Here is a 14,859-nt window from a genome sequence, read left to right as displayed (position 1 = left end):
CTCTGTCTGATCTTATCAAAAAAAAAATCATTTGGCTGCTTTGAGTGTTTCCTGCTCGCCTGAGACTGTTGTATACTCAAAATGCATCCTGTGCTCTTGTATGAAAGCAATCAGCGGTGGACAAATCATAAATCCATTACCTAGCATAACGGGCAAATGGAAGCTTGGTCCGATGTTCTACTTGCCCGGAAGTCCAAACGTAAAACCCAACCCAAACATGACGAGCTCAATCAGTGCCAAGGACCCCCCCCCCCTAAAAAAAAAGGTCTGATTTGTATAAATGCAGTTATTCTATTCACATACACTGGATATGAGCAATCGCGTGCTCTGATTGGCTACTCTACTACAACCCTGATTCCAAAAAAGTTGGGGCAAAGTACAAATTGTAAATAAAAACGGAATGCAATGATGTGGAAGTTTCAAAATTCCATATTTTATTCAGAATAGAACATAGATGACATATCAAATGTTTAAACTGAGAAAATGTATCATTTAAACAGAAAAATTAGGTGATTTTAAATTTCATGACAACACCACATCTCAAAAAAGTTGGGACAAGGCCATGTTTCCCACTGTGAGACATCCCCTTTTCTCTTTACAACAGTCTGTAAATGTCTGGGGACTGAGGAGACAAGTTGCTCAAGTTTAGGGATAGGAATGTTAACCCATTCTTGTCTAATGTAGGATTCTAGTTGCTCAACTGTCTTTTTTTGTCGTATCTTCCGTTTTATGATGCGCCAAATGTTTTCTATGGGTGAAAGATCTGGACTGCAGGTTGGCCAGTTCAGTACCCGGACCCTTCTTCTACGCAGCCATGATGCTGTAATTGATGCAGTATGTGGTTTGGCATTGTCATGTTGGAAAATGCAAGGTCTTCCCTGAAAGAGACGCCGTCTGGATGGGAGCATATGTTGCTCTAGAACCTGGATATACCTTTCAGCATTGATGGTGTCTTTCCAGATGTGTAAGCTGCCCATGCCACACGCACTAATGCAACCCCATACCATCAGAGATGCAGGCTTCTGAACTGAGCGCTGATAACAACTTGGGTCGTCCTTCTCCTCTTTAGTCCGAATGACACGGCGTCCCTGATTTCCATAAAGAACTTCAAATTTTGATTCGTCTGACCACAGAACAGTTTTCCACTTTGCCACAGTCCATTTTAAATGAGCCTTGGCCCAGAGAAGACGTCTGCGCTTCTGGATCATATTTAGATACGGCTTCTTCTTTGAACTATAGAGTTTTAGCTGGCAACGGCGGATGGCACGGTGAATTGTGTTCACAGATAATGTTCTCTGGAAATATTCCTGAGCCCATTTTGTGATTTCCAATACAGAAGCATGCCTGTATGCGATGCAGTGCCGTCTAAGGGCCCGGAGATCACGGGCAACCAGTATGGTTTTTCGGCCTTGACCCTAACGCAGAGATTCTTCCAGATTCTCTGAATCTTTTGATGATATTATGCACTGTAGATGATATGTTCAAACTCTTTGCAATTTTACACTGTCGAACTCCTTTCTGATATTGCTCCACTATTTGTCGGTGCAGAATTAGGGGGATTGGTGATCCTCTTTACTTCTGAGAGCCGCTGCCACTCCAAGATGCTCTTTTTATACCCAGTCATGTTAATGACCTATTGCCAATTGACCTAATGAGTTGCAATTTGGTCCTCTAGCTGTTCCTTTTTTGTACCTTTAACTTTTCCAGCCTCTTATTGCCCCTGTCCCAACTTTTTTGAGATGTGTTGCTGTCATGAAATTTCAAATGAGCCAATATTTGGCATGAAATTTCAAAATGTCTCACTTTCGACATTTGATATGTTGTCTATGTTCTATTATGAATACAATATCAGTTTTTGAGATTTGTAAATTATTGCATTCCATTTTTATTTACAATTTGTACTTTGTCCCAACTTTTTTGGAATCGGGGTTGTAGCTGCTTTCAGGTCGTCCTGCAGCTCTTTTCCAGCGACTGCTGGTTTCTCTCTTACCTTCTTTACCTCCAGGCTTGGAGTTCGTTCTGAAGTCTTGTCTGGCGTACCTGTCCGGAGATGATTAGCTGTAGTTTTATGAACCTTTTCCCCTGCGCATTATTGAACAAGTTGCACTGAGCAGGATGTTAAAGATCTTCAGCGTGTTAAATAACAAAAGCAAAAGTGTCCAAATACTCATCTCCTTTGTGTAACTAGAGATGCAATGGTCATATATTGCACACAACCTATTTTTTTTTTTAATTAATTAATTAGTTTGTTTGCTTTTCTCCAGGACTATCCTAAGAACAGACATCCAGGCTGGAGCCGAGGCTCAGTGGCGTATCACGCAGGTGAGTCTCACACACCGTTCCTTTAAAAAACAGAAAAGAACAGCGGGTACTTTTACTACCGTGGGTAAAGCAGTCTGGTCAATCTCACGCAACGTTCAAGTGTTTACACGGAACCCAATTTTCCTCCAGTTACCTAGATTAAACACAACTCCTGACTCGTCCATGATGTACAAATCTGTTTATTAGATGCAATAAACAGCTTCCTGTGTTCCAAGTGCAAAGACAGCTTGTGTATTTTAGACATGTTAGTATTTTTACCCGTGTGTGTGTGTGTGAGAGACAGAGAGAGATATGTGTTCGTGCACTGCACCCACATATCATTTAATCTGTCTGTGATTAAGGTTCTGTGCTAGTGACCGGAACATTGTGAGTTCAGATCCAGTAACTGTGAGAGTCAGTGGGCCGTGAGGGAGACGCCGCGTTCTCAGAGATCATTTCTTTTTAACCGCTGTTTGCTTTCCACGTTTTCTGACTTCTGTCTGTGTTTGTTCCTGTGTAGCAGCTCTGTCCAGGCCTGTTCAGAATTTAAGAATTAAAAGTGCATGTCTTTTGTCTCAGAGTTCAAGCATCTATGTGCACGTCTCTGTCTCTGTATCAGTGTCTTTGGTTGTAGGTGTGTCTTTGTCTGAAGGTGTGTGTGGGTTTGTTTTTCTGTGTGCGCATCTGTTGATGCTTGTTATTTTTGTGTGCGAGTGCGCGAGTCTGTAATTTGTGTGCGCGTCTTTGTACGTTTGTATGTATTGGTTCTCTGTCTGTCTCTCTCTCTTGCACTCTTCCTTTCTGCTCATCTTTTTCACTTTCTCTCTAAAGACAATCGTGTACCGTTCCGAGTCAGACAGCTGATTTGATCTTGTGAACACTCCATCGATGATGATGATGATCCAAAGATCACGTTTCGAGGGCCAACCTCATCCTGTATTTCTACGCATCTTCATCTAAAGCTGTAAATCCGTTCTATCGCGTGCTCGTTTCTCTCTTTGCCTCTGCTTGTCCGTGGAGCACAAGGAATTTTTCTCGAGGGCTTCCTGAGCGTAGCCAGGAGCAGCAGCAGTAGGGACGCGTCTGTGTATCTCGGGATCTGTGCGCTCCGCTCGTGCAGCTCAGTGAGGGCCCGAGCTCTGATAATGGGCTTCAGGATATGAAGATACGAAATGGAGTGCGATTATCGATGAACTGGAGCTTCTTAAGACTCGGAACTCTATCTGACTCTGCAGACTTCGGTCTGAGAGAGGCATCTACAGCATAGCAAACGGAGCCAAGCAGCTTTGTACAGTTAGCCTCGTCGTCAGTACCTCCGTCACGCTACTACGACTTTACACTGAGCCGATTAGCCTCAGGTGATTAGCTTCTGACCTGACGCTACCAAGCCGCCGTGATGAGTTGAGGAGTTTTGCTAGCAGTAGTTGGAGGACTCGGTCACTCAGCAGGGCAGCACAGGACTTATCATTTTTTCTTTTTTAAAACAAGAGGTGTGGTTGACACGTTTCAAGCATTCCTTGCGTATCGCAACACTCGCGGTCCTTCGCCACTCCAAAACGGACCATAGCAGGACCATAACGGCGACGTTTCTTACACTGCTCGATTGTGCACTTTCGGGTTTTATTGATATTTAACTAACAAAATTCCAGCCATGCTGTAATGTAAATTTCCCATCATGCCTGCACTTGGCTTATCGCATCAACCCTGCACTTCCACTATTATTCTTCTCTCCGCTATGAAGAAAACCTCTCTGCTTATCTCACCCATCAGGCCACTGCTGTTTGTTATCAAGACCTAAAGGAGTGCCATGTTTATGGTGCACGTCTCCTGAATAAGCTTTGGCAAGACCTCCGCAGTGGGCCAGGTGAAGGGGTCATGGGTCATTAAGACACCGCAATCTATATGAAGCCCCCATCTGTGATTCATCGGCCTTTTGAGTAAATACACCTGATTGCTCGTGCCAGGTGTGGTCCTAGACACAGGACCCTCACTTTGCTTTGATCCCAGCTGTTTTTCTGTCTGTTCAGAAAGCAACACACCTTGAATGTCTTCTGCCCATTGCACAAGGCTGTTTGGGTTGGACCGTTGCGATTTTCCGCAACCAGTGGGAGCATAAACTTGATGCAAAGGGTAATATTTCTCTGTCTGGTTTAATATTTTGCGTGATTTTTTTTTCAGGTGGGTCATTTGCCAGATTGTTGGCAGGATGTTGTACATTTTAAACTGTTGTGCTGAGACAAATACAGTAACATTCTTGGACTTGATTTGAGGAATCCGTTGATGGCACCTACCGTGGTGCTTGAAAGTGTACGAACCTTGTAGAATTTTCTATATTTCTGCATAAATATGACCTAAAACAACATCAGATTTTCACCCAGTTAAACAAATGAGACAAAAATATTATACTTGGTCATTTATTTATTGAGGGAATTGATCCAATATTACATATCTGTGAGTGGCAAAAGTGTGTGAACCTCTAGGATTAGCAGTTAATTTGAAGGTGAAATTAGAGTCAGGTGTTTTCAATCAATGGGATGACAATCAGGTGTGAGTGGGCACCCTGTTTTATTTAAAGAACAGGGATCTATCAAAGTCTGATCTTCACAACACATGTTTGTGGAAGTGTATCAGAAAAAGCGTTGTTGATGCTCATCAGGCTGGAAAAGGTTATAAAACCATCTCTGAAGAGTTTGGACTCCACCAATCCACAGTCAGACAGATCGTGTACAAATGGAGGAAATTCAAGACCATTGTTACCCTCCCCAGCAGTGGTCGACCAACAAAAATCACTCCAAGAGCAAGGCGTGTAATAGTCGGCGAGGTCACAAAGGACCCCAGGGTAATTTCTAAGCAACTGAAGGCCCCTCTCACATTGGCTAATGTTAATGTTCACGAGTCCACCATCACGAGAACACTGAACAACAATGGTGTGCATGGCAGGGTTGCAAGGAGAAAGCCACTGCTCTCCAAAAAGAACATTGCTGCTCGTCTGCAGTTTGCTAAAGATCACGTGGACAAGCCAGAAGGCTGTTGGAAAAATGTTTTGTGGACGGATGAGACCAAAATAGAACTTTTTGGTTTAAATGAGAAGCGTTATGTTTGGAGAAAGGAAAACACTGCATTCCAGCATAAGAACCTTATCCCATCTGTGAAACATGGTGGTGGTAGTATCATGGTTTGGGCCTGTTTTGCTGCATCTGGGGCAGGACGGCTTGCCATCATTGATGGAACAATGAATTCTGAATTATACCAGCGAATTCTAAAGGAAAATGTCAGGACATCTGTCCATGAACTGAATCTCAAGAGAAGGTGGGTCATGCAGCAAGACAACAACCCTAAGCACACAAGTCGTTCTACCAAAGAATGGTTAAAGAAGAATAAAGTTAATGTTTTGGAATGGCCAAGTCAAAGTCCTGACCTTAATCCAATGGAAATGTTGTGGAAGGACCTGAAGCGAGCAGTTCATGTGAGGAAACCCACCAACATCCCAGAGTTGAAGCTGTTCTGTACGGAGGAATGGGCTAAAATTCCTCCAAGCCGGTGTGCAGGACTGATCAACAGTTACCGCAAATGTTTAGTCGCAGTTATTGCTGCATAAGGGGGTCACACCAGATACTGAAAGCAAAGGTTCAAATACTTTTGCCACTCACAAATATGTAATATTGGATCATTTTCCTCAATAAATAAATGACCAAGTATAATATTTTTGTCTCATTTGTTTAACTGGGTTCTCTTTATCTACTTTTAGGACTTGTGTGAAAATCTGATGATGTTTTAGGTCATATTTATGCAGAAATATAGACAATTCTAAAGGGTTCACAAACTTTCAAGCACCACTGTGTACATATCTGGTCCTCGAACTGAAGTTGTTTTGCGGAAGCCGCAGTTTCCCACTGGAGATATCGCCTGTCATCTTTTCCAGACAGGGCTCTGAGAAAAGTTCTGAAGCACAAGGAAAAGCATCTTTGCTTCGTGTGTTGTTTCCTGTCAGCTGAGGTGCCAAAAGTCCTCAAAGTGCTCCAGCAGGCCGAGACAACGCACCCATGTCCCCTATCTATTTTTAGCCATCTTCTTCCACACTGGTTGCAGTGTTTTCTTTGTTTGTGGTATAGTGTTGTGACAGGGGCCCGCATTTGAGTCTTAATGATACACTGTCTCCATCACCCTCCCATATTCAGATAGAGATTGTTTAAGCAGGATCCTGAGCCAGGAACGGGTCCCATGACAACTTGACAAATATTTACCAAGCTACACAGTGCATTGGTTTTTTTTTTTTTTTTTTTTGTCTGCATTCTACCTTTTCAATGTGTTTTTTCTTTTTTACTTCATGTTGTAGTCTCTGTCTTGCCATCATTTGTTTTGCTGTGAAGAAGACGTTTAGATGAAAAGAAAAGAAAGCTCTTCTCTGTCTTGGCCTGTTTTTGCATCAAGAGACGTTATGGGATCATTAAGACTAGAGCATGAGTGGAATGTTCTAGCAATACAAGGATGTAGTTCTTTAGGGTTACAGCAGGTCATCTTAAAAGAAGCAGGTGTGGATTCTGCTTTGCTTTGGCATTTTCACCATAAAGCCTTTTCACGGCTTATTCTAGAGTTGGGTTACGACAGCTTTTATAAGCATCGCAAGCCTCAAGGCACTGAAATGCATATCTTTTAACATAAGTTATATATGACATGTCAAAACCTTGCACTTTTCTTGCGCTGAATCGCAAGACAGAGTTGCTTTGTATTCCTTTATCTTCTCTGATCTCTTCTTCCAAAAATACACACGTCTTTGGCATATAACATTTGATCAGATATCGGTCTTGGTTATGCAGGCGTTTCGTGTACAGATTCAGGAGTATTAGACCACCTTTTTCCAAGGAGACTTCCTTGGAAGCCGTGGCCTAAAGGTTAGAGAAGCGGCTTCGGGACCAAAAAGGTCACCGGTTTGATTCCCTGGACTCGCAGGAATGGCTAAAGTGCCCTTAAAAGGCACCCCCAACTGCTTTGGGTATGTCAGGGTCTTCTTGTACGTCGCTCTGGATAAGAGCATCTGCTAAACGCCTGTAAAGTCACGTCATGAGACTTGATGGTTGCTGGCTAAGACTAGCTGCTGGTTGGTCTTCCTGCACATGCCATTTTAGACCCTTGTAACTGATCCCGAATCAGCCGTCTGGCTTGTCTTCAGTCTTCCGAAGTTCTCTCATGTCGGTGCTCTGCTGCATCCCCTCCACTGGTTACTGGCTAAAATCCTGATGCTCGTCAACAAAGCCAAGAATCCACCAGTCACCCCCCTTACCTGATGGTAGTGGTCAAATCCAGGACTGTAAATTGACCCCTCCACCGATCACGATATTAGAAAAGCTGGCATCCGGGTGGTGGAGTGAACCTTTACCAGTTGAACGGAAATTTATGAAGCCCTGATTTGAGCATAGTTCCTGGACGTGCTACAGCTTGTAGATATCTTAAGACTTTGGCCAATCTGCACTAGTAAAGGGTCTCGTTTTCCTTGTAGACTGTTGTGCAAGTTGCTCTACACAGGCGTGTCTGCCAAATGCCATAAACGTATATGCCCGGGAAGCCTGTAGCCTTGAGGCCGCTTGAGCCTGCCGTGTCTGTGCAATCTGTACAGTTCTGTCTCCTTCAGAATAAATAGGCTAGTTGTTCTCCCCTGCTGGTAGTGGTGCGTAAAGCGAAATTTATAGCCGCTTGACACTCGGTGTAATCTGTCTTTGTCATTACCATTGAATTATACTTGTAGGCCTAGATCGAGTCCATGCCAAGTAGTAGCTGTGCAAAGAAATTATTCATGCTTGCCTTTTTCCAGAGACGTTTAGACTACGAAAGACAAATGTTGGATGACAAGTCCTGTTGAGTTTCAAAGACTAGAAACATCAGCATCTTTTTCACAAGTGTAAACTTGTGTTTTGTATTATTTTGAAGACCATGTCTCTTACAAGATTTGCTATTGTTGCTAATTCCTAGAATGATTTGGGTGCGTTGTTTCCGACAGATGATGGGAAGATCTTCCATGGCAGTGGAGTTGGAGATCCATTTGGTCCACGGTGTTTTGAAGGGGACATCATGGGCTGTGGGATCATGTTCCCTCGTGATTATGAAGGTGAGACCTTGTACAAGGATCTTGCAGTTCAGAAAGACGTTGTGAAGCTGAAGGATAATTGGGTAAGCTAAGACAGCAGCGGACAAATCATAAATTCATTACCAGACAAGTAAACGCTCCAGTCGGCTGAAAAAGGGAGCTAACAAAACGCGGTAAAGCGGAGCAAAGTAGTTACGTGCGCTATTAGGGACGCAAACAAATTTGTTTTTTTCCAATGTTTAACCTCAAGGTCATTGATAGCAAGTTCTAATGTTATATATATATGTTACGCTGCTTTTTATTTTTGCTTGGTCATGAAATCTTGTCTTGAATTCTCATGCCATGTACACACGTAGCCGGGTATTTTTAAAACCGAACATTTTCCCCCCCTCCGTTTATAAAAATGTTTTATCCACACCACCTCGTCTTCAAAAAAAAATCCCTTCCACACATAACCGAACATCTGCGTTTTCAATCACATTCATAAGCATTCCAAACCTGTAGATGGCATTATTTCCCCAAATCCTACCCCCTAATCACATCAGAAATTAAACATGTAAATAGCACCTGCACAATAATTAACGCTTTCAAGGCACTACTCCGATCCATTACTCTTTGTCCATGCTTAATCTGGCTTCTGCAGTAAACAAAGGTCGCACGTTTGACGTCAGGGCAGATTTGTTGTCATTTTTTTTTTTTTGGCGCAGATTGTGACGTTCTAAAACGCAAAACTCCGGTTATCTCTGTCTACACGAAAAGGCATACTGTACACGGAGTTTTCAAAAATCTTCACTTTGCCCGGAGTTTTTTTTAAATATTCGTTTTTGATGTGTTTTCATGTGGATGACAGGCCAAAACGTAGAAAAATATCTTCGATTTAGCAGATACCCGGCTACGTGTGGACGGGGTCTTAGGTTACTGATTTGTCCACTCCGTTACGATAAAGAGATGAAGCTAACTGGCCCTTTTCGTTCATTGATGGTCACATCAGAACCAAACTATCACAAAATATCCTCCCATTTACCAAGCACTGTCTGTTTTCTTGGAGTTCAAAATTGATCAAAATCAAGCTAGCCAAAAAGACGTCATCAGATTAAAATCAACCTTGTCCAATATTCAGAATAAACCTGCCAAAGCTTCGCTGTGGGAACCATTTCACAATAATTTTTTTTTTTTTAAATAAAGTCATAAAGCCAGCAGTTGCTTTTAAGTAAACTTTACATATACAGGTCTGCCTGTTCCTCTTCTTCTATAAAAGAACATCAGTGTAGAAGCATAATCTCATCAACTGACTTCTTATCTTCAAGAGAGGAAAAGATGAGGTGCGGGTGAAGGTCCGTCTGTTTATAGCTGCTAACGTAAACGATAACGGGAGCCGACTTGTTTCACAGACATTCCACAATGTTATGCACGACTATAAATGGATAAAAGGCACGTCGTCGTCGTCATCTTTATGCAGTAAAAAAAAAAAAGTGTAATTGTTGGCAACTTGCTGTGGAATAAGAGGAATAAAACGCTTCTACTTTTGGAAGATCATCTTTGCGTTAGTAAGCGTTGTTGATTATTTCCCTAAAGCAGCGTGCTCCGGAGTGTTTTATTCCTTACTGATAGCAATTTGAAATCAGTCTTCCTGTTACTAGTATGAAAGTTTTTTTTTTTTTTTGGGGGGGTCTGTATTTATTCCATTAGATGAGGTTGATGATGGAGAGGACCTAGCCGAGAATCCCAAGCAAAACCGCGTCCAGAACGTCCTGTACCTGAACGATGAGGACGAGGAGGACGAAGGAGACGACGCAGAGCAAGCGCAGGAAGGCAGGAAGGTTATGGTGAGCGACCCTGACATTTCCACCTTATTTCCAGTGTAAAATGTTCATAGTCTAATAATTCTATATTTACGTTCTCCTCAATGAAGAAGGCACGCTCTACACTCCCCGGGTTATTGTCTATGCGGAGCATCACATGCGAGTAGGTGGATTGGCTCTTCTAACCCGCCCCATGTGTCTTCATGGAGCTTTGTAGCGGACCGTCATCCCATTCAGAGTACGATCCCAGGATGAGCTCCAAAATCAGAGCAACCCTGATCAGGATAAACCAGTTAATGAAGATGAATGATGATTGATGTAATTATCATAATTACATCAGTTTGACATGAGGGATCAGTTTCTGGAATTTGATACAACCGTCCAACAAAGACGTATCAGATTTGTGTTTGAACTTCAGGTTCGTCTCGGATGTTGGTTTGTTTTTTCCCATTTTTAGATCTAATGTGATAGAATAATCATCTCGTACACATGCTTGTCTTACTTACCTCCAAGTAACTCTAACCTTAACCTCAGTAACCAAAAGCAAATCTTTAGGCTCCTTTGTGGGTTTTTAGTTGGTTGCTTGGGTTTGTCTTTTTTTCTTTTTTTTTTTAATAATATATATATATACAGGGCGGCACGGTGGTGTAGTGGTTAGCGCTGTCGCCTCACAGCAAGAAGGTCCGGATTCGAGCCCCGTGGCCGGCAAGGGCCTTTCTGTGCGGAGTTTGCATGTTCTCCCCGTGTCCGCGTGGGTTTCCTCTGGGTGCTCCGGTTTCCCCCACAGTCCAAAGACATGCAGGTTAGGCTAACTGGTGACTCTAAATTGACCGTAGGTGTGAATGTGAGTGTGAATGGTTGTCTGTGTCTATGTGTCAGCCCTGTGATGACCTGGCGACTTGTCCAGGGTGTACCCCGCCTTTCGCCCGTAGTCAGCTGGGATAGGCTCCAGCTTGCCTGCGACCCTGTAGAACAGGATAAAGCGGCTAGAGATAATCAGATGAGATGAGAATATATATACAGCTTTATTGGCCTTGGGCGGCACGGTGGTGTCGTGGTTAGCACTGTCGCCTCACAGCAAGAAGGTCCGGGTTCGAGCCCCGTGGCCAGCGAGGGCCTTTCCGTGTGGAGTTTGCATGTTCACAGTCCAAAGGTATGCAGGTTAGGCTAATTGGAGGCTCTAAATTGACCATAAATGTGAGTGTGAATGGTTGTTTGTCTCCGTGTCAGCTGTGCGATAACCTGGTGACTTGTCCAGGGTGTACCCCGCCTCTCACCCGTAGTCAGCTGGGATAGGCTCCAGCTTGCCCGCAACCCTGCACAGGATAAACGGTTATGGATAATGGCTGGATGGATGGCTTTATTGGCCTTCAAACAACAAAACTACAAATTTACAACACATACGAATACAACAAAACCATGAAAAAAGGAAGGTCCAAAAGGGTAGGCGTGAACAGGACCTAGAGTCCCGTGCAAGGCACCTCCCTTCTAAAATGTTAAAGGGGAACTGAAGTCTTTTTTAAACTTGCTTTATTTCTTAATTAATGTGCTATTCAATTACGTTTTTGGTTTTATTAACCTTGTATCATGACGTGTATTGGCATATTATATTACACTTATCAGCCTTTTCGGTTTTTAGCCATGTTGACTGTAGTTCGTTTGGTCCACGGCAGGCGTCGCTTATCCACGCGATCTTTACGAGACTTGTGCGAGACTTCAAACATGAAGTGTCAGCGCCGCCATTTGAAAACTGTTTACACAGCGGCCAGATCATTCCAATTTAGATTAATTTCGAGATTTGCCGGCTTCATCAGTGATGGAGATTATTCCATACGACTCTGAACCATTGGTTAAATGGGGAAAAAAAAAAAGCTTTCGGACAATTAAAACGGCCAGATCAGTCGGCTGGTGGGTTTTCAAAGTAATAAACACATGCATAGGGGGCGTCGTGGCTCAGGTGGATAAGGCGCCATACCATAAATCCGGGGACCCGGGTTCGATTCCGACCCGAGGTCATTTCCCGATCTCTCTCCCTCCCACTCATTTCCTGTCTCTACACTGTCCTACCCAATAAAGGTGAAAAAAGCCCCAAAAATATCTTAAAAAAAAAAAAAAAAACACATGCATATATTTATTTTTATGATAAATCCCTATTATACTGAGCGCATTTCCCACATTAATCAATACAAAGTACCTGCATCGTTCAGTTCCTTTAAATCAAGGCTGAATACTTTCTTCTTTGCCACTGCCTTTTACTAAATCAAATTTGAGACTTTTGATTTCTTTCAGCGCAACTGCAATGCATGATAGGATGTATTGCTTTGGTTAGTGACCATCGTTGTACACTACTTTTCCTGATGCATTGTGGGATACTTTGAGTGCACTATTGCCGCTTTTCCACTACAAACGCGGCTGAGCCGTGCCGTGCCGAGTCGAGCTGAGTCGAGCTGAGCGGGGCTGTTGGAGTTGCATTTCGACTACAACCGCGCTGAACCGTGCTGGCTGGAAGTGGGTGGACACATTGGGTGGAGTTAGCGAAAGTGGGTGGACGTCAGGTGATGTCGTTAAGCAGCGCAAACAGTGACATCAGTGACAGTGGCGGAACAAGTCAGAGCCGGGCCGGGGGCGGGGCAAATGACCGGGCACTTTATTAAAGCTTATCATAACATCATTTTAGGCTACAAAATGTCTGCAACTGCGGTGTTTACCAATTTCAACACTACCGGGTGCAACTATGTTATTTAGTACATCAAGTCCTTCAAACGAACATGTAACTCAGAAACAAAAAACATTAGGATACTGTACATGGCTCATAATAAAACATCAATAGCCTATACTGCGCACATTATTTGAAGGGCATACGAATGAGCGCTCAGAGGTTGCAACGGTGACAGGAAGAGTCAGAAATAAAAGGAGGGCGGTGCAAACCTCACTGAATGCACTGTGTTTACCAATTTCAACACTCCGGGGTGCATGTTATTTTGTACATTAAGTCCTTCAAACGAACATGTAACTCAGAAACAAAAAAACATTCGGCGACATACTGTACATGGCTCATAATAAAACATCAATAGCCTACTGCGCGCATTATTTGAAGGGCATACGACGAGCCTTGCGCTCCACGAACTCGTCCACGATGCTCTGTATGTCACTGATTCAGTGAGCTTTTAAGCGGTAGTCTCACGACCCGGAGAGTAAACAATAAACATGGAGGACATGGAGTCGTTAGTGTTGCTGGTCTTGGTGCTGTGGCTTGTTGTCACCGACAACGCGGACAGATACTGGCAAGAGCGTATAGATGAGGCGAGGCGCATAAGGCTTCAGAAATTCTCGTAATTCGTAATTATTCTTCTTCCGGGTTTGCGGTGTTTACAGATCCCAGCGCGCTCGTGGGGCGTGTGTGGGCATGTGAGGACACGCCTCCTCACCAATCAGTGCACAGGGGAGTGTCTGCTCACGCCCCCAGCCTCAGTCAGCACGGTTTGGCTCGCTTCAGCCCCACTCCAAAACGGTGCGAGTTTTAGGGGCTAAGCAGGGCTGAAACGAGCTGAGTCGTGCCGGTTTTTGGTAGTCGAAACGCGAGCCGTGTCGGGCTGAAGTGAGCTGAAGCGAGCTGAAGTGAGCTGAAAAAGGGTAGTGGAAAAGGGCCATATATAGGCTGTAAATAATCCTCACTAAGGTTTCAGACAGCGCTACAAAATGGCGTCCTCACTATATCGCCCTATGTAGGGAGCGATTTCGGACACAGGGAAAACTTCCGGCTTGATTACATCAGCATTTGAAGGAGGGCGCGCGCGTCTTTTGACAATGTTGGCAGACGTCGGTCACTTCGATTTCCAGTGTACGTTTTACTTCCGTCCTACGATGTCTCGCACAGGTCTCAACGAATCTCGTTTACGGCCATCGCTTTTTAGCATATGGACCGATTATATTACATAGCAGATTTCAAACACTCATAACTTGCTATAGCAGCGACCAAAATAGCTGTCAGAAATGCATTCCTATATTTAATAAAATGAAATTTGCCTTCAGTTCTCCTTTAAAATAAGATAATATATAGTATAAATTATATGGACACATGAGTAACAAAAAGCTTTTTGTAAACAAACAAAAAAATTTAAAAATGGCATCCTTCAATCAAAGCTGCCGGATTTTTCCTGTCCTTATCGGGACCCTGCACCCAACCGCACAGATGGATGTGTGTTCAGTACATTTGTCACTTGTATTTCTTTGCTCTCGGTGCCTGAGTGTGACCAAGGACTCTCATCATGAAGTGTAGCGCTAGTGTTAAGATCATAATCAGCCATATTTCTTTTCCACAACAACTGCGGCCTAATTTGTCACGGAAAACTTCAACATTAAGTGGTTACGAAACTGCAATATTGCATCAATGTCATATATATATATATATATATATATATATATATATATATATATATATATACACACACACACTACCGTTCAAAAGTTTGGGGTCACTTTGAAATGTCCTTATTTTTGAAAGAAAAGCACTGTTCTTTTCAATGAAGATCACTTTAAACTAATCAGAAATCCACTCTATACATTGCTAATGTGGTAAATGACTATTCTAGCTGCAAATGTCTGGTTTTTGGTGCAATATCTGCATAGGTGTATAGAGGCCCATTTCCAGCAACTCTCACTCCAGTGTTCTAA

At 43.2% G+C, this 14,859-nt stretch overlaps 1 protein-coding gene across 2 annotated transcripts in view; it reads left to right on the top strand.

The window, feature by feature from the left end:
• spryd3 (SPRY domain containing 3) overlaps nt 1-14,859 on the top strand; it is a 128,644-nt gene that overhangs the window by 110,236 nt on the left and 3,549 nt on the right. For both annotated transcript variants that reach the window (XM_060936778.1, XM_060936777.1), the window contains 3 exons: nt 2,265-2,322; nt 8,297-8,404; nt 10,073-10,209. In XM_060936778.1, the coding sequence (XP_060792761.1) occupies nt 2,265-2,322; nt 8,297-8,404; nt 10,073-10,209 (303 nt within the window). The remainder of the gene's footprint in view (nt 1-2,264; nt 2,323-8,296; nt 8,405-10,072; nt 10,210-14,859) is intronic.

The sequence above is a fragment of the Neoarius graeffei genome, chromosome 13 (assembly GCF_027579695.1).
Source record: "Neoarius graeffei isolate fNeoGra1 chromosome 13, fNeoGra1.pri, whole genome shotgun sequence".
NCBI classification, from domain to species: Eukaryota; Metazoa; Chordata; class Actinopteri; order Siluriformes; family Ariidae; genus Neoarius; species Neoarius graeffei.
Note: the sequence above shows the minus strand (reverse complement) of the source record. Positions and strands in the feature narration are given on the sequence as shown.